Consider the following 20,002-nt stretch of genomic DNA (forward strand, 5'->3'; position numbering starts at 1 on the left):
AATTTTTAAGCTTTCTCCAGCACTTGTTTGAGTTGCTTTACATACAGATTGTCGTTTAATTATGCAATTGTATATAATGGGACTTGAACATACAAGATTTTAATATCCTTGGGGAATCTTGGAACCAATCTCCAGTGAATACCAAGGGCCCACTGTCCTAGATACCTCTTTTCACAATACTAAAGAAGGACTCAGCCTGGCATAAGTGCCAGAGTAAGTCACCAACATAACTCAGCATTATGCCAGAGTAAGTCACCAACATAACTCAAACACTGTTATCCTATTTTGTATGAAAAACAAACCCCACACAGTTATTTGTGAGATGCACTGGCTTTTTTAAACATTCAAAAAGTCCAAAAAGTTACGAAGGTGTCTGTGATATAAGTTCTAAAATCCCAAAGAAATAATATTACTTTATAAAATAATATTGTATCCAGGCAGCAGAAACCTATTTTATCTCTTATCAGTAAATATAGTTTTAGAATAGGGAAATAAAAAAACCACTTCCATAAATACAGAATAAATTCCTGCAAAAACACTAATATGTACTTGTCACATACTGTAAAGCAACCTAAGTCTTCTATGATATATAAGAATAGTTTATCCAGAGGGTGAAAATTTCCAAAGAATCTTTTTAAAAGAGAAAAAAGTGGTGTGGAAAAAACCTATTTCAAATATTTGGCAGGAAGGAAATATGCAAATGTAACATTTCCATACAAATCTTGCCTCTTGCTGCCTACAATCTCTGGCAGGGAGACAGAGGAGTTAGAAAAAATAATAATCTATTTTCCTCTGTGTGGACCTTTCCCAGCCAACTCCCTCTCTTCAAAATTTGATCACGAAGTGATCAACAACCCACTTTTTGAAAGAGCTCTTGAAAGATGCCTCATCTCTCATCTTCATAGATGGCATGGTGCTGTGAAACAATTGCACCAGCCAGGAAAATGTGAATCAAAGGAAGACAGGAGGCTCTGATAAAAGAAGAGGAAACCTTTCCAGCAAATGGCAATGCTGCTGGGCTTCCCTAGCAGAATACCATCTGTACTAGTCAAATTAATTTCCGAGGATTTCGCATCCCCATGGCTTTGCCAGATTTGCAGGAGAGATTTCTCTATACCCGTGTGCCATAATTTGGAAATCCATCCCTGCTGCACCCCCTCAATCTCTTCCAGTAAAATAACCAAATATGAATAATTTCTGTAAAAAGGACAATCCCTCAAGAAATTCAGAAGAGTGTAAGGAAAAGGACTTTCAAAGCACGGTAAGATTTCCAATCTATCCCCACTGAATTTAATGTGAGTTCCTGTTAAGCAGGTATAGATACTGCACAGTTGGAAAAAGTTTTCAGAAGAATCTCCACCAAATCTGTGTTAGTTTTCTACGATGGAATCTGACAAGTGAGTCTTGTGTTCTGATAGAACAGGTACAAGGACTCTTGTTCAAGCAGAACATTTTCTAATTTTGAGTGCCAAAGTACAAAGTAGAATGAATATCTAAAGTACCAATGCTCATACTTGTTGATATTTCAACATATAAATAGTTCACTTCTACAATCCATTCAAGCAGAGGGACTTCGAGGATGCTAGCCTATTGCATGCTGTCAAATTGAATTGGCTGACATCCAAACACTTCAGCACAAATGGGTTGTGGATCAGAGCGGAAGGATAATTAGATGAACATAATAGCATAAATAAGAAAATATATTTCATTTTCTCCCAGTGGATATATTTTCATAACCTGTGGTCTTGTTAGGTTATACAGCAGGAGGCAAAGACACATTGTTCATTGTAAGTGGTATGTTGCAGTCTTAAGCAGCTTTCCAGACCACTCTTCATATTGCACAAAAGATTATTTGGTAGCACATGTGGGCTCTAAAATATTTTATATGGCTCATTTATTTCCATATTGTATACATTTCAGAATCCCACCAGCATATTCTAGCTTTACCCAAGAAAAATGCCTGTACACCTACAGAATTAGGTCTGAACCCTGTTTTTAGTTCCATTTGAATGCATCCATTTAATCCATGAGATTCAGTAAGATTCAGCAAGTCTACCTACTCTCTGGACTAACTGAGAAGATTCAGGGCTTTGAGTTATAATGTTGGAGAATTCGGAGTGCATTCCTTTGAAAGACTCATCAGAAGTAAATCCCACTGAAACCAGGCTGTAGCTGGACTCTATCTTTTACAGTTGCATCTTATTTTATATTTAAAAACATGGCACACTGTAGCAAATTATGTGGGAATCAGAAGTGATTTTTCACTGTAATGCAATAACTCCAATCTTTTTGTGTCTGCCTTAGACAGTTGATGAAAGTGGCTTTGGTGGTCCTCCCTCAGCAACAGAGTCATGGAGTTCCTCACTTATCACAGGGAAACTGTGAACTTGCTGACAACATTGAATTTCTTCTTGCTCAGAAATGTTTTAACAAGTCTCTTGAGAGCTACATTTCTTCTTTCAAATTTCCAAGGCTTTTTTTGGGAGGGGGGTAGTGGGTCTTTTATACATCCCTAAATATATGACACTGTTCTTTACTTCATTAGGAAGATAAGTCACAGCCTGTTTCCAGCATGCTTTAACACTGTGAACTCTGTGACTGAACTGCCAGCTCACAATGAAGTTAAATATGTTAAATTTGTGCTCTGGTGTGAGACTTCCCCCTACTGCTGTTTTAAAAGGGAAACTTAAATCCACAAGAAGAAATTATCAATAGACACACACATCAATTTCACTTACAAGTTCTGGCATTCAAGGAGGAGAAGGATTACAGGGGGATGTTTATAAGGAGCATGAAGTTTACGATAGTAAGAGTCAATGAAAGGGAAAAAAAGTGTAACATACATCAAACCAATCCATAAAGACACACAAATCTAAATCTAATTGTTATAACTATAATATACTCCTCGAGTCAATGGAAATGTGATAAATCACAGGTTAATTTCATAAATTCTATGGACCAACTCTGCTTGGAACGGAATTTTGATCCATTCTTGATTCTTGGAGATATGGAGATATGTTGAAGCAAACTCTCCCATGACAAATCACACCTATTTAAATCATGGCACATGGAACTAATATGGAAGAAAGGAGATATTAAAACAGTAAATGCATACATATGTTGGAGCTCAGCCTGTGATTGTGTTTCAGGATCAGGGTGCTTTGGATGTGGGGAGTGATGTCAATGAGTTTCAAGATGGCAATGGTTTGGTTAATGACATTGATGCAGAGAATGACTAAGAGATCCCTGTTCAAAATGTAGTTTGCCGTGAGAATGTCCCTGATGGGTGTGAGGATGATGGTGTGCTCCCTGAATTGCTACCAGAGAGTTCCCATGATTTGGAGCTTGAAAACACCTCAGCACTAAGTGCAGAAATTAATGAACAAATAGATAGATGGGAGGAGATTAGTCAAAACAGAAAAGCCGACCAGTGGCTTCAGCGTTCTGCCAGGCTCCGAGAAAAAAAAGATAAGAGACTCTCAGCTAAAGTGAAACCAATTTCTTTGTGCTAGAGACATAGCTAACAAGGAGAAAGAAGTCCCAAGTACAGGATGTGTAACCAGATGAAGCATCATTTGGAATCAAGTCAAGATCTTATCCTTGTTTCATGGAAGCTCTGCTTGGAAAATTCATGTTTAAGTGCCTTTTGTTTCATGGTTTTATGATTTTATATTCATGCCTTGGATTCATGTTTCCCGATTTCTTGCATTTTGTTTGGGAAGTTTTGACTTTTTTTATGGACTTTGCTGGACTATTTTCCCTGGACTACTTTGTTCCTGCTTATCTTCTTACCTAATTGGATTTACATATTTCTTTAAAGTGCTTTTTTACTTTACTGCTTTTTAATTATCTTCAATAAAAGGATTGCTTTCCATACTCAACGGTGTGGTGCTTAAAATCAGAGGGCTTTTCCTGTTCTGGAGTGCAACAGTACAGATGAAATATCTTGATTTGTGTTTAGAAAGAAAAGGAGCATGGGTATATTCTTAGTAGACATTTTCCTTGCAGTTTTATGCCCTCTGTTCATCAAAATATACTATAATCAGAAAGCTAATTGCTGATGTCAATGGTTACTCAAGCTTCTCTTTCCCTATCTATAGGGGATAGTGAGTGCCATTTGGTGGAAATAAAAATTGCTCTATGTTACAATCAGAATTTTAAAGAAGCAAACCAGCATGCGATGTTTTGAGAGTAAAATTCAGCTCTTTGTATAGCTCCTTGAAAGCTGAGTCTAAACCTAAAATGGATTCACCACTCTGACATAGACTCTAGCTGCTACTGCCACACATAAAGCCAAAAGTTGTGATTCTGTCAATCAAAGGGCATGTTGTGATAGTTGTGATTCTGACAATCAGAGGGCATGTTAAAGGCATTACATTAAAAGTGGCATGTTGGATCATTATTTTCATGCAAGCAAACCACAAGTTTATGATCTTGCGCATATGAAACTAATTTTGAATGCAAACTGTATTCACAGCATGGGGATAAAAAAGGCCTTATCGTTAGCACAACTTTTAAAAAAGGTGCAGCTAGCTTTTTGAAAACAGTGAGATTTCCATGTCTACTAAGAAGTAGGCCAGATAGAATTTGTTGGCCTAAATCAAACTAGGTGTTTACTGTACAAGACTGCAGGCTTAGGCAGACCCAGATTTCTTAGAGATGTATTCATATTGTCCACCATTTTCTTAACAAGTGAAGAAGCAACACATTGAGATATCAGTTGTGCACAAGCCCAACTACATAAAACCATTACTTACATGGCCTTAAAAACTGGTGGCTGCATCAACTTTAGTATTTTAAATATTTTAAGCCAGATTTATGATCTTGTAACTTTTTGAAACCATGTTTATAACTGTGATTGAAAATGCCACCTGAAACCTATTTTAGAACCAGACATCACAGCCATTATAGGTATTTCTGGGATGTTGGGGAGCAGGGTGATGAATAAAGATGTGCCCAATCCTCTCCTGACAATCAGATGCTTCCCAAAAAGCAGGTGTGAGAGGACCCATAGTCCCATTCATCACCCTGCTCCCCAGTGTCTCAGAAAATCCTATGCTGGTGGTGCTGTCTGACATCTGCTAAGGTGAGGTTTAGAGGTCTCCAGAAGACCCATTGTCATTGCTATGTCTCCTGGTGCAGGATCTTGACTTATTGTCTCTTTATGAACTATTCAACAATGCCAACTTCACCTCTAAATGGTTGACCTAATTATTTTGCTGACTGCTGAATCAAACCAAGTAAAAAAAATGTTTTCAATAAGTTTTCACATGTTACTTGTATACAGGCAATGAATAACAACAGCTTTCCTCAATATATCCTAGGTGTAAAAACAATTCTAGCATGTTCTGAAAGACCTATAATGCTAAATGTCACAATAATTGGAAACATTTCTGCTTAACCATACCATTCATGGGGACTTAAGTTTTGTCAAACAACCTAAGTATTTCAGAAAGAAGCTACAGTATCTTATTCCAAGAAGTGTGATGCTTCAGCTGCTTGAAAGCTCTTGACAAAATGTCCATTGACTTGAACTGGTAAAGCTCAGGCCAAAAATAGGTCCTAAATTTTGAGAGAGAAAAAAATCCTTAGGATACCTTCTGGAGGTATTTATTCTTCTAACATTTCTTACATTGTCTTAAGCATGAACGGGCTCAGCATCCACCTTTGCTTCCCCTTGGCAACTAGAAATAAATTGCCATCTGGGAGAAATCCCAGTGTGGAACAAAGCTGAACAATAGGTGTTACTGGATCTAAGCAGAGAGTGCACAAACAACATATGCAGTGAAAGTAATGAAACCAAGGAAAAATATGAATTAAGTCTGCTGCAGACTAGAGCATAGAGCACATGATGTTCATTAAATGACAAAAAGGAACATGCACAGTTTTTAAAATAAACAGAAAAAGAGCACATTTTCTTAATTAATTGGGGGGAATTGCAGTTTCTTCATAGGCTAAACACGTCCTTTTAAAATACAATCATTCATGAACTGTTTCTTACAAGAAAAAAAGGATAGAACATGAAGCCATTATTATATCTGATTACCCTATTTTTAATGCATTCATAAAAGATATGGGTCTCAGTTGCCAGTATATAATACTGTTTTTACAATAAACTGTTATAAATTATCTTCCCCTCTTTATACAGAAGTACATATGTGACTGATCAAAATGCAGGATGTGCAAAATGATGAACACTTTCAAAATACATGTGATCCCTTTTAAACAAAAAAAAAAGCAAACCAAGTTACTTACTAATAATTCATCCCTATATATTTTATGAATGCTTATTTGTGATTCTGATTCAGTGGAATAAATCCAAGATTCTGTTCGCAGCATTTTTTAATCTTGACTCTTCTTTTCTTTCCCTTCCAGACCCTGCCTTTTAGAGATCCATTCTGGAGAAAGAAAGGAGAATATTCATTGTTGTTCTTGTTATGTGCCTTCAGATTATTTCTGATTTATGGCAACTCTCACATCTCTTATGGGGATTTTCTTTGCAGAATTTGTTCCAAGAGAGTATCCCCTTGACTTCCTATTAGGCCAAGAATGTGACTTGCTCAATATCATCCAGTGGGTTTCCATGACTGAGTGGGGATTTGAACCCTGATTTCCTGGTGTCATAGGACCTCTTCACACAAAGCATTTTGCCCCATTTGGCTGTCTTTATGCATGCCTTGGATAAGGCCACTGCAGGCCTCACCCAAATTCCTCCTAAAGTGGAGGGGAAGTGCCAAAAAGCACTTTGTCTTCTACTGTTGTTTGGATAACTCCAACAGAGCTACTACCTACACTTTCCTCCCCTTTCTGCCATGTGATGGCAGAAAGGGTGGCAGGGCAATGCATTTTGCCACACATTGTCGCCCTTTCTGCCAACTGATGGGGGGGGGGAGGGTTCCAATGAATCCTCTCCCATCCCTACCATGAGATGAGGGAGGAGGAAGGGCACAAGGGGCACCGCCCCGTGCGCCTTCCCTTTAGTAGTGCAATGGCACAGCCTGAAAGGGCTGTGTGAAGAGGTCCCTAGTGCAATACTCAAATCACTACACCATACTGGATCTTAATTGTCATGTTACCCACTCCCCACACTAACCTTCTCAGTTGTATTGGAATCTATTTTTCTACCAGCAGAGGTTCCCTCTGAAATTCTGACCTGTACAACTTAATATTCTAAAAATGGCATATCGTACTTTTGTTAGGATTTTGTTTAACATAAGTAAAGACAATATAGACCACAAATAGGAAACTGCTTCAGTTAGACTCTACATTTCCAAGAGGATATGGAGGTACAACTTTACAGAAGTCATATATGTTTCCTTGAAAAGATGACCAACAGTGCAATCTTATTATGTTACAATATTTTGCAATTTGGGTTCTTGAAGAAACATAATACAGCCTAGATCAAGAACTAATTTAAATATTCCTTTGTGTTGGAGATGTGGCAGTGGACTAGGAGATGGAAGGCATTGCATTCTGCAAATTTAGAGCTGCTCTTGCTTTGTCTATACCAAGGTTCTGTTCTCTTTCCCACCTTCCAGTGCTGACACTAATACTGGAGTGGTGAAACATGGAGATTATTTTGAAATTATGAAGCGGACACTTCCTACAATGGAATATTGCCTCTGAATGACCAGGATTTTTTAGAAACCATAGGACTGCGCATGCACAAAAGTGTCTAAAATATAGGATATTATTTTGACATGTATGGAGCTTTTTGCTATTGCTCTTGACAATGTTGGGAGAATTATCAATAAAATTCCCATAGCCAACAGAAGCTCAAAAATTGCCTAAGCTCTAAACTAAAACTTTCAGTAGCCTATAACTGTAATATTTTACTTTTGTCAGAAGACAAGAAAGGGGGAAAGTTTTTCAACAGCTTGTAGTTTGACAAGCTTCAAACAATTGATTTTTCTATATGAATTTTGGGTAATATTAAGGACAAGTGCATCTGGCAAAAGGATTTAAGAAGAGTTTAAATAATAGTAACCTTTTCTGGTGAGAAGAATGAGATCTGCAGTTGGTAGGTTGTAAAGATCTCCCATACTAGAAGAGTAACTAAGCAAGTTCATTAAAGAATAATTGAAGACCACTGTGAAGCAACTTTCCAACACTTCATTTTCTTTCTAAGCACGTAATCCTTTGATTTCAGGTAATATAGTTAATAACTAGATATGTATCTTTGAAGATCAGGAACCAGATTAACACAAAAGCTGAGCTAACAAAAAGAGAAGCCATTATGTTACAAACACACATACACACACATCAATGGTATGTACTGCAATGGTTCCTCTAAAGGAAACTAATTTCAATGTCCTCTTTCATTATCAGTAAAATTAATAGGGGGAGAAATGATCAAACCACTCCGTTACATTGCAATATGTATATTTTCTTTGCAGTGTCCAACTTGTTTATCATCTTGTGCAGGCTGACAAATATTCCCTAATGAAATGGCCCTTGTATGTGATCAATGTTCAATATGAAATGAAAAAGAAACAAAATGTCATCACAGTATACAAACATTTCTGAAGCTCTGAAGCTGGATCTCCATGATGAGCTGAAAATTTCAATGCACCGGCCAAAACATGACAGAGATTTCCACTTGTTCCAGATGCCCCGCAGTCTTTGTGAAGTTCCAGTGAGTCTACTTCACAAGCCATCACTCAACTCTCAAACACGGCAACCACCATTCTCTCCAATCTTCAGTCCAACACTCCAAATAAATGAACTTAATAAAGAGATAAATATGATGTGCTTCTCCTTGCTGAGTGCATTGACTTAAGGCAAAGGCACGTCTCCCTCTTTGAACAGAGATGGTGAATAGTCCTGTGTCCCAATACAATTATTATCCTGGGTGACCCCCTTGCATCGAAGTGTCAGCTTGAAAATTAAGTGGTGACAGCAGCCATTCAACTTGCAAAATGCTTTAAAGTCCTAACAGTGTCACTAAGGCTGAAATCTTAAATGTATTTACCTAAACGTAAGCGCCACTGAACACACTGAATCTTACTTCTGAGTAAATACACATATGACTATACTATAAAATGAAATGTGGATCTGCTCATTTACTGTCCACCAAAAGTGCACTTCATTGGTGTCTTCAACCTTTCTTTACCATCAAGCTGAAGCACCAAGGTACGATATTTAAAAATGGCTTAATCCAAACTCCATTGAAACCAATGGGGGTGCTTTTCAAGTTGACACTGACAATCTTGTCAGACAGGTTCTTGGTGCTCTCTAGTCCACCAGAAATCAAAGAAAATGGCTTGAAAAGAATACATCAAATTATGTTTTGAAGTTGCTAAACCTGTCATTATCCATTTATTTTCAATAAAGCTGAGGGGTGATTGGGTCTCATATTATTCTTTGTGTTCTTTATGGATAACAAAAATGCAGCTAGCAATCGTTTATGGAACCCATTGTTAAAATGATGTGCCCTTCTCAGACACATCAGATCTGTGAGATTATTTCTATCTCACAGATGATTTATGTAGGGAAACGTAAGAAAATGCTCTATGGCAACATTCATTGTAGCGTACTTGCAGCCTTAAGTGTCTCAAGACTCTTTGTTGCTTTGGCTAACATGGTCTCCCATCGTAACAGCTCCTGTAGGGAATATTATCTTTGACTTAGTTTTAAAAGAAACTCTTACATTAATTTTAATGAACCAATTATTTCACAATGAATGCAAACCATAAGAATATTTTGTTTCAAAGTAAGCTTCTGTGATATTTGACGTGTCTACAACTAGCATTGACTGTTCTCAACAATCTTTGAAACATTCTATGTAGGGAAGTTACTTTTTTCAAATTTATATCCTGGCCTTCTGGCCTAATAGACTATTATGGCAGAGGAATTACTGTATATTTTTAATTTCACAATGCTAGAATCCAGTAAATGTTTCCCCACACAGTTGTTCTCCTTTTGTAATGAAATAAAGAAGACATTTTAGAAACTGAAAGCCTCAAAAGTTGACAGCAAAAGGTGTCTCAAACATCTATCGTTGGGAGCTGCTTCTTTTTTTGCAGACATTTTATCTTGAGGGGAAAGCAAGATTGCCTTTTGATGATACTACAAATATTTCCTCACTTGTCTAGTTTTGATGGATTCAAACTTGCATTTCACTGTACCCAGTATGCACAAGCTATCCTGGTTCTGTGGTCATTTGAACTACAGACAGTAATGATGCTCGCCAAAAAGCATGTTTCACATAGGTGACATGGCATGATAATCAGCCCAAGTTTATTTCGTTCATCATTTTCTTATTTTTATGGGGAAATTATTTTCCTACTTGTGATCTAGAGGGAACAGTAAATCTCAGCAAATGTGTGAGAATAGACCTTGGATTTTTATGCTGAACTTCACATGTTTATTGATTTGGTCTTGAGTGAACTTTAAAACTTTTTTTAAAAAAAGAACTTGAATCTTTTATTTATGTTGATTCAGTCTTTAGCCCCTTTGCATGTCAATCATCATGAAGATAGATCCATGCCATTTAAGGGGAGATGGGCTGCGGAAGATGTACTTGGGAGGGTTCCTCTAGCTGATTAAGTGCCTTGGTTGAATGGAGTTCTCAAATGAATGGAAAATCCTCTATGAGTAGTCAGTGTCCTTTTCAGACTATCACTGAATACACAGAGGTCACAAACAGAGCTGAGAGAACAGCCGTGATGCCACGGAAAGTCCAGCTTTCAGCTTGAACTCTTTTCAGTAGATAACACTTTTATGAGGACTTTTATGTTACTTAATGAGACACCAGCTAGCCAAATTAGGCTCAGGGATATGAATAGTAACACACAAGATGTCTCTCGAGATATATGTCTCTAATTAGAAATGAGCTACATGTAATTTAACCATAGGTGTCTTGGATCATTCTAAGCAGTAGGAAGTCTGATCATCTTACCTGGTGTAATAAGAATCAGAGATTCATGTCTCATTATGCTATCTTTTACCAGACAGTTTACACTTTGCTTTGATGAGCTAGCAAATCGTCAGGGAATCACATTTACATGGCTCTCAAATGCAAGGCAAACCATCTCAAGAAAGGAGAGCAATAGGTAAAACAATTATTTTTTTAAACATTTTTGAGGCTTTGAATCAGAGGGTGACTTATAAAAAATGTTTATCTTTCCAATTAATCCAATTGTTGATGAAATTAACAGTTCCAATTACTATTTATTTCTGAGTAACTCCATTCAATGGAAGACTGTCCATGTAGCCCTGATGCCTTTGTTCCTTTTTGTTTCTCTGAAGTCAGAAGTCTTCAGAAGTCAGCTGATAAGGATTGCTACAAGTTATGTTGCCCTTTATTGTGATGGTTACAGCTTAAGGATGCTTCACACATGCCATTATGCCTAGTCAGGTATACAAATTGAGAAAACTATACCTTATGGAAACATATGCTAACTATATCATGTGAAGACGTTACACCTATCTGAGATGGACACACTAGAAGGCCACACTTTACAGACCCTGTTTTCTGTATGTTTGGCAGATAAAGATGGGTGCAACCACATCACGTTACATTACATTGTTTCTCCTTATACCCATATTGGCACAGAGTCATGTGTGATGGTTTTCTTAAACTAAATTTAGAGAGGCTTGAAAGTATTATACCTTTATATATGGAGACTTCGACATAGATTGAATACTTTTGGAAGCAGGGCTCTCTCTCCAATGTCAGTGGAGGTGGGTAGGTGGGGTGAGAAATCCAATTTATATTTTAGTCTAAACTATAAAGAAGCCACCCAAGGTACTGAATGTATTTGGGGGGTAGGGTTCAAGCATTGTAGGTTGCAACTTTAATGTTCAGATTAAAACCCATGGGAGCCACCCATGGCCACTGCTTGGAAGGTCCCAGATCCAAATTTGTGCACAGCTTTCGAATTCTGATATTGAAGCAATGAATGCTACACAAAGAGGGTCACCCTGGGATTTCTTGTACCGAAACCTCATTTTACACAAAGGATATATATATATATATTTATTTATATCTATATATATCTATATATTTATATATTCACACCCACACACACGCACGCACACACACACCCACACACAAAAGTCTTTGATAGGCTCTCTGTGTTCTAGTAAAAATAGTTGGGGAACCCAGGCAGGGGCCATGTTGCCCCCAACTCCGCCTGCCACAAGGAGTCTCTCTCAAAGGCAGACACTTGTCTTTATCTGGCAGGTGGAAGTAGATCCTGCCTGAGTCAGGAATAATCTTCCATTAGGACACACACACAGCTCATAGGCTTTTTGCCCAGATCCGGAAGGGGAGTAGGATCCCTGAGGCAATCTAGGTAGTTTGATATTTGCAGCCTCCAACGTTATCTGAAGGGGAAGAGAAAGGGGGGAAAATAAATGAAATGTTTACTCAGGTCATCAGATTTTAACACTTTCAATGGAAACTCACAGTGAAATTCAGGTCTGTGATAAATAAATGACTGGAACCAAGGAGAAATAGTCATTTATACATATTGTTCAATAGAGATATCTATTTCTGTGGTCTCATTTTGTTCATCTGGGCACTTCTGTATTGCGTACAGAGTTAGACAATAGCTCACAGACAAACCTTCTATTCTTCACACTTTTCATGCACAGTCACAACCTTCACATGGAGCCATTCTTCTTTGAAAGAATAGCTTAAAGGTAAACATTGGCCACTAAGTACATCCAGCTTTCACCAACTTAGGCATCATACTTTGGAGTGCAAATCTTTACCAGACGTAAATAATTGCTCTCTCTGCATTTTTTCCTTACTGATGCTGGGATACAATTCCTAAAAAGTCATTTGGTTGCAAGGTAATGAAGAGGGATAACTAGGATAATATGGTCATTTTGTGGTTGACTACCCAGGCACAACCAATCACTGCCTGGCTATCCACTATTGTCCCCTTTCAACTGAATGCCTCTGTATGTTTGTTCTGATGTCAGGAGAGTAACACAAAAGTACAGGGGGTTACCCTAAACCAGAGGTCTTAAACTGTTGGATCTGACCCTAACTGGGGTTGCAAAAGGCTCCCCCCTCCTGAAAAAGTTGGAGCTGAAGCCTTACATCATCACATTAATGGTTTAAAGAGTAGGCAAAGCATTTGCACCCACTTTCAATCCTGTGGCTGCATCCTGCAGAATTCTGGGGTTTATAGTTCAGGGAGGGGCCTTTGAGAGGTCCTGCCCTCCCCTCCCAATACTATAAACCCCAGAATTCCGCAGGAGGATTGAAAAGGCACAAACACTGTCTATTCTTTGAAATGCTAATGTGATGAGGTCAAAAGGGTGTGTGTGTGTGGGGGGGGGGGGGAGAGAAGCCCAGCTCAAGTTGTGAAGGGAAGGGAAAAGGGCCCAGGAAGGCAGGCAGCCACATGGAGGAGGGTGCAAGAACACAGTCAGGTAATGGAGGAGGAAGAGGAGGAAGAGGGGTGAGGACAAGCAATGAAGGTATGTTAGACTGAACCGTGCCAGCCTCTCCAGGCATTTACTGCCCTTCCATCTCATCAACTGCACTCAGTTGCTTGAAGGAAATAATATTTATTTATTTATTTATTTTGCACCTTAATTTTATTACAGAGTTTGGCTTGCAATAGGATGGCCCCTATGTATCCATGGATTCAACCATCTGTAGCTCAAGATCTCAAATCTTGACTTTGCCACTTTATATAAGGGACATCATTTTACTATATCCTTGTATATCATGGGATTTGAGCATACATGGTTTTGATATCCACTGTGGGTCCTGGGACCAAACACCAACAGATACTGAGGACCACTGTAATTTACTTAATGAGTTTGATTTTTATGTACTTGGAAGTTAGTCATGCTCAAATGGTTATTACTATGGTACAATTGGTCCTCCAATCACAGATGTAACCATCTGATATTCAAAAAAGTTTGATTTGTATAACTATTTTATATACTTATATATCTGGGGTCACATACACATTTATTGGGCAAAAGGGAGTTGAAAGTTAAAAGAGTTTAAGAAGTCCTGTCCTAAACAATTGACTTGAACTCCACCATGTGCTTTGACCAATGAAAATGCACATACAGGTTTATATTGATTTTATACCTTCTGCTCGTGTCACCAAATGTATTCCAATCCTGTAATTAAGAACCACAGCATTGCAGGCTAGAAAACCCAAGGAGGGTTTACAAATCAAGCATCTCCTAAGTGTGAGTTGAGGAGGGGAAGAAGGTGGGATGCCTCATTTAGTAGACAATAGGTCATACATGGTGCCTAACCACATATTAGGGAAAAGAATGTATAGAGAGACTAGTACAGGGTTAGAAAGGATTGCTGACTCTTTTTCCAATAGTGATATTATATATATATATATATATATATATATATATATATATATATATATATATAATCACACACACATACACTCTGCAGGTGGGGTCCCCTGGTGCCACAGTGCGTTAAACCACTGAGCTGCAGAGTTCTGATCTGAGGAGTGGGGTGAGCTCCTGCTGTTAGGTCAGCTCTTGCCAGCCTAGCAGTTCGAAAACATGCAAATATGAGTAGATACATAGGTACCGCTTCTGTGGGAAGGTAATGGCACTCAACAATAGGTTCAATGGATCTACTGTAATGTGGAACTAACCAGCAGGATTGCAGCCATTGCTTGATTCAAATCACAGTGCAGCTAATAATGAGTTTACAAAAGAGGGGAAGGCACTTAGTGAGTGAGATGTTTAAGGCAGTGGAAACTAGTTCACATATTGCCTCAGACTCTTAAGCATCTCCAGCAACCTGAAATAGTTCTTTGACCACATTCCTTATCTCCAGATTGCTGTACAGATCAATACAGGTGAGTTAAACTCTTCTCGTTGCAAAAATGGATGATATAAGATTTAATTATGCTGGTCAAGTAAATCTCAGTTTAAAGTGACAAGAGAAAAGAGAATTTAGTAGCACTGCACATTTTACAGCTGCATAAATCTGTTTCACACAACCAATGCTATTATCCCAGCACTTTAAAACTAATGAATCATTTTGCTGCTTTGTATGGAAGAAGTGTAGTTTGCATACAACGAATTCTGTCCCCCATACAAAGAGTTCTAACATACTTGCTAAACCTTCCATGCTGTTTATTAAAGCTGTAACACAAATGGAATTGCTTAGTGAACATAGTCCTATTTTTAATCTTTAGATTGTTAAAAGATAATGGGCATTGTAGAACAATACATCAAAATGGCATGGTTGGTGGGGACGAGAGAGAGGGCCTTCTTGGTGGTGGTCCCCCGTCTCTGGAACGCCCTTCCAAGGGAAATAAGACAGGCCCCATCCCTCCCCTCCTTTCGTAAGAACTTGAAAACCTGGTGGTTTCAACAAGCCTTTGAAAATGACCAGTTCTAATTCAGTCTTACACATTGCCGAATACAGCCTTATTCTTCCTACCAATTACCCAGATCACTTCCTCTAATCGGCCCCACAAAGAACAGCCACATTCTCGTACCTAATATTATTGTTGCATTGCACTTAATTCCCGGGACCCCTAGAATTTTTGGGCTTGCACAAATCTTGGCCTGGCCTTGTAAATTTTTTAATTGCCTTAAACAGGCAGGGTTATTGTTAATATATGTGTGTTATGGAGACAATTTTTATGCTTATATTGTTTTGTTAATCTTATGGTTATGTTGTTTTACTTTGTATGTTTTGTGATGTTACCTGGGAACTGCTCTGAGTCTCCTCGGGGAGATAGAGCGGTATATAAATAAAGTTTTATTATTATTTATTATGGACTTTCATATAGGGCCCAGATCTTAACTCTTTTTGCTCTTAGTTTTGAGGCTGACTTCATGTACTACTTACCTCTCCATCTTTGGATACCAGCTTGAGCTCTGTCCTACATGTGGCTTCCAGGTTGCCAGCCTCAGCATCAATGATAACTCCCTTGGGAGCCTCCATCACCAAAGAGCGGGTGGGTGACTCGAGTCTGTAACATGAAGAGGAGATCAGGTCACATGCTGATTTATGATGGTGCTGGTAGAGAATAATGCTGGGGAGAGAACTTCATAAGTTTGGGATAAATGCATTAATTACTTTGCATATAATGTATGCCATTAGGAGCATATTAGTCTGGGAATTTCCTGGAAAAACTGTCATTCTGACATGGTGGCACCTCACACAACCTGATGATCATCGCAAGTGAATAATACTCTCAGACCAAGCCTCTTTGTTTTCTCATTTAGAGTCTCTTTCAGCTGTTTTTTCAACAGTAAGTGTGGAAAGCAACAGGTCTGTGTACTGTAGTCCTATCCTTCCCATTCTTGACTGCTGCATATTCATTAGGAAGGTCTGAATTGGAAAAGTCATATCTACTTGGTAGAGTTCTGTGCATTGGGCTTCAAATTGTATGGAGCTCTGTAGCCATGTCTGGCTTAACAAAACTAGTTTTTGTTGTCCAGGCTTCCTCATATACATGGGAAGGTCAGGGGGTGGGTGGAAGAGAATGATCTATTGAAAACATTCCCATGACTGAAGTATTATACATATATCAATGTAAGGCTAAATTCTGGCATCTGTTTGTGATTGATCTATTTAGTAAAAGGCAAGTGGGCCAGTCTGTAGACCCATAACATATGCTAATACAACTCTAGTTTTATGAAGGTGCACTCTTCTTGCCCAGAGGTAAATAAGATCTGAAGTCCAGTTGTACTTGTCATACAATAAGAAACAGGTTCAATTCTATGGGATCATGGGGGCTGCCAAAGAATGTTGATGCCTCTCCAAACTACAAATCCCAGCATTGCATAGCATTGAACTATGGCAATTAAATTAGAGATAACATTCATCAAATGGGAACTCTGTGCTCCTGAAGTAGCTTCCACTTTTGCTTTGATTTGGCACCAAGATTACCATATTAGGTAAAGGTTTTCCCCTGACATGAAGTCCAGTCGTGTCTGACTCTGGGGTGTGGTCCTCATCTCCATTTCTAAGCCAAAGAGCTGGCGCTGTCCGTAGACACCTCCAGGGTCATGTGGCCGACATGACTGCATGGAGCACTGTTACCTTCCCGCCGGAGCAGTACCTATTGATCTACTCACATTTGCATGTTTTCGAATTGCTAGGTTGGCAAAAGTTACCATATTACACTAATCTAATGTTCACCCTAATTTGGGGTAGGTAATTAGATTTGAGTACATGCAGTAAATTGTTTGCCTTAATCCTTTTTGACCATTTGTGTGACCAGTCCTAAAAGTATCCTTACTTTCCCCAAACAGATTGAGTACCCATTATCCAGAATTCTGAAACTGAAAATACTCTAAAATCCAAAATTGCTGACATGGACTGAAATAGTAACTCCTTTACTTGATGGTTCAGTGCGCACAAACTTGTGCATAAAGTTATTAAAAAGAATGTGCATAAAATTCCCTTCAGGCTATATATATGTGAAACATAAATGAAATTTGTATTTATATTTTGCGGTTAGACTTAGGTTCCATTTTCAAGATATCTCATTATTTATGTGCAAGTACACGCAGTCCCCAAATTATGAATAAGACAGATTGTGTAGGTTTGTTCTTAAAGTGAATTTGTATGTAAGTCAGAACAGGCACATTTTTAAAGTATAACTCCTGCCAAACCTATTTGTCTGTCTGTCTGTCTATCTATCTATCTATCTATCTATCTATCTATCTATCTATCTATCATCTATCTATCTATCTATCTATCTATCTATCATCTATCTATCTATCTATATCGATTGATTGATCGATCGACTCTCTCTCTCTCTCTCTCTCTCTCTCTCTCTCTTGCTTTGGATATCATAGGGAAGGATTAACACTGTTGTGGTAGTTATTTTGCTGTCTGCGTCCCTGTTCAGAAGATTTCACCTCACTTCATGTCTCTGTAATAATTGAATTGTGAAAAATTTGGCTTGTTGTGGAAACAAGAATTGGTGAGAAAGCTTCTATGGAGATACCTTTTCCTCATGATAACTCTTTCAGGAGTGAATTTCCTTTCCTAGGGTTTGATTTCTTTTACTTCCTGTTGCTTCACCCCTGATCTTAACTACGAGTCGTATGTTTATAACTTGGGGACTGCCTGTATTCCAAAATATGGGGAAAATTCTCTTCTGGTTCCAAGCATTTTGACTAAAGTATACTCAATCTGTATCTTCTTTCAGATCTATCTTGAGAGCATTCTAGCTCTCAGTCAAACAGCAACTGTGCACCTCCCAATTAGGTGCCTTCTTGGTGTCATTGAAACACTGCATCAAGAAAGAGCAAAACTTCCCTAGTTGGTTTGAAAACCCCCAGAGTAATTTATTGGAGGTCAGCATATCAGTTTGTTCTGTAGTTTCAGAGGAATTCATTCTCTTGAGCAGACATAACTTATCCAGATTTCTCCTTTTCATTTCCTGCCTCATTAATCACTCTGAAATGAGGACAGCAGCTGAGCTCATATTTTCCTGTAATTTCCAATGGTACAGGCTCTGGTGCTTTCTTTGCTTTCTGAGTAAAGCTGAAATGAATATTTGTAAATATTCAACATTTGCCAGACTTTTCAATTTGCCCAAGCACTTTTTGAAGGCAAGATTTTGAAACCAACTTTTTCACATTAAAACAGAATTTGAAAACAATTTTGAAATTGAACTTTGATAGTGTAAAATTAAAAACAAGTACTTTTAAATTGTGAGGCTATGCAACCATGATTGTTTCTCAAGGTTGTGGTGAATTTACCTGGTTTCAACATTAAATTTTATAAGCTCTTAGCTGGCAAATACTAATTCCCATTGTATGTTTTCTATCAGATGCTAAAATACCACTGTGTATTTTCCAAATAGTATTACTATAATTTCAGCTCATACCATACTATAACATAAGAGTGTTTTAAAGAGTTCCTCTTATATGCAGATGTTTCATTTTTGTTGTTACTTATGGTTCTCAGGAAGTAATTACCCGTATTTGTATTTTTTACAATGTACCATTACTTCAAGATTGTAGACATATTTTTTTTTCCAAAGATGGGGTTCTGTTTGTTTGTGTTTAAGATTACCAGCTTTTGAAATGAGGTTAACAGATAGGGAAATCGAATAGCTCTCTTTCTCTGGGAGAGATGGCATAGCATTTTGGGGTTTTAGAGGATGTAAAGAGGTCAACAAACAGGTTGTTGTACGTTTTTTGGGTTATATGGCCATGTTCTAGAAGCATTATTTCCTGACGTTTCTCCTACATCTATGGCAAGTATCCTCAGAGGTTACTTGCCATAGATGCAGGCAAAACGTCAGGAGAGAATGCTTCTAGAACATGGCCATATAGCCCAAAAAACCTATAACAACCCAGTGATTCCAGCCATGAAATCCTTCGACAATATAGGTCAACTAATGCTTTTAAAGGTTTAGTCTTATATTTGGGGTTATGGGAGCAGATGATTCAAGGCATAGAGAATCTGAACCTCAGGGAAGTTAATTTCAATTCCCAGAAGTCTAGAAAGCATTTAGAGGGTTTTGGCAGCCTGGTATCTATTGAGCAAAAAGAGCAAAGGAGGGAATCAGCCTTGATAAAAGGCACAACAACCTACCCTCTAGCTGAGGCAAGGAGTCCTGAGAATTGGGAATAAAACAACCTCTTGTTAAAAAGGAAAAGGAGGAGGGAGAAAGAGAGAGAGAGAGGAGAAAAGATGAAATAATTTTGTCAATATTGACCTTAACTATTAGCAACCACTTCACATGTTGAGCCAATTCTGCCTGCTTCTGTATATTAATAGACCGTGATCAGTGCATGTCTACCATGAAGAATCAGATAACCAGCTTAGCTACAAAGAAAAGGTCATTTTCAGAGGCATGTTATCCAAACTATAGCATATTCTTGCTCTCCTGGCACTCAGTTTGACCTGTTTTTGATGTCAAGTTAAGGGTGCATTTATACTGTAGAATTAATGCAATTTGACACCACTTTAACTGCTGTGGCTCAATGATATGGACTAATGGGAGCTGTAGTTTTACAGGATCTTTAGCCTTCTCTGTCATAGTGCTGGTGATCACCAAACCACATA

At 38.2% G+C, this 20,002-nt stretch overlaps 1 protein-coding gene across 5 annotated transcripts in view; it reads right to left on the minus strand.

Annotated features, from left to right (window-relative positions):
• Window positions 1–8,097: 8,097 nt before the first annotated feature.
• Window positions 8,098–20,002, minus strand: part of SGCD (sarcoglycan delta) — a 630,158-nt gene continuing 618,253 nt past the window's right edge. For all 5 annotated transcript variants that reach the window (XM_060765538.2, XM_060765537.2, XM_067463658.1 and 2 more), the window contains 2 exons: window positions 15,815–15,938; window positions 8,098–12,330 (listed from right to left, as the gene is read on the minus strand). In XM_060765538.2, coding sequence (XP_060621521.1) covers window positions 12,157–12,330; window positions 15,815–15,938 — 298 coding nt within the window. In that variant the 3' untranslated portion in view covers window positions 8,098–12,156. The remainder of the gene's footprint in view (window positions 12,331–15,814; window positions 15,939–20,002) is intronic.

This window comes from Anolis sagrei, chromosome 2, assembly GCF_037176765.1.
Source record: "Anolis sagrei isolate rAnoSag1 chromosome 2, rAnoSag1.mat, whole genome shotgun sequence".
Taxonomy (NCBI): Eukaryota; Metazoa; Chordata; class Lepidosauria; order Squamata; family Dactyloidae; genus Anolis; species Anolis sagrei.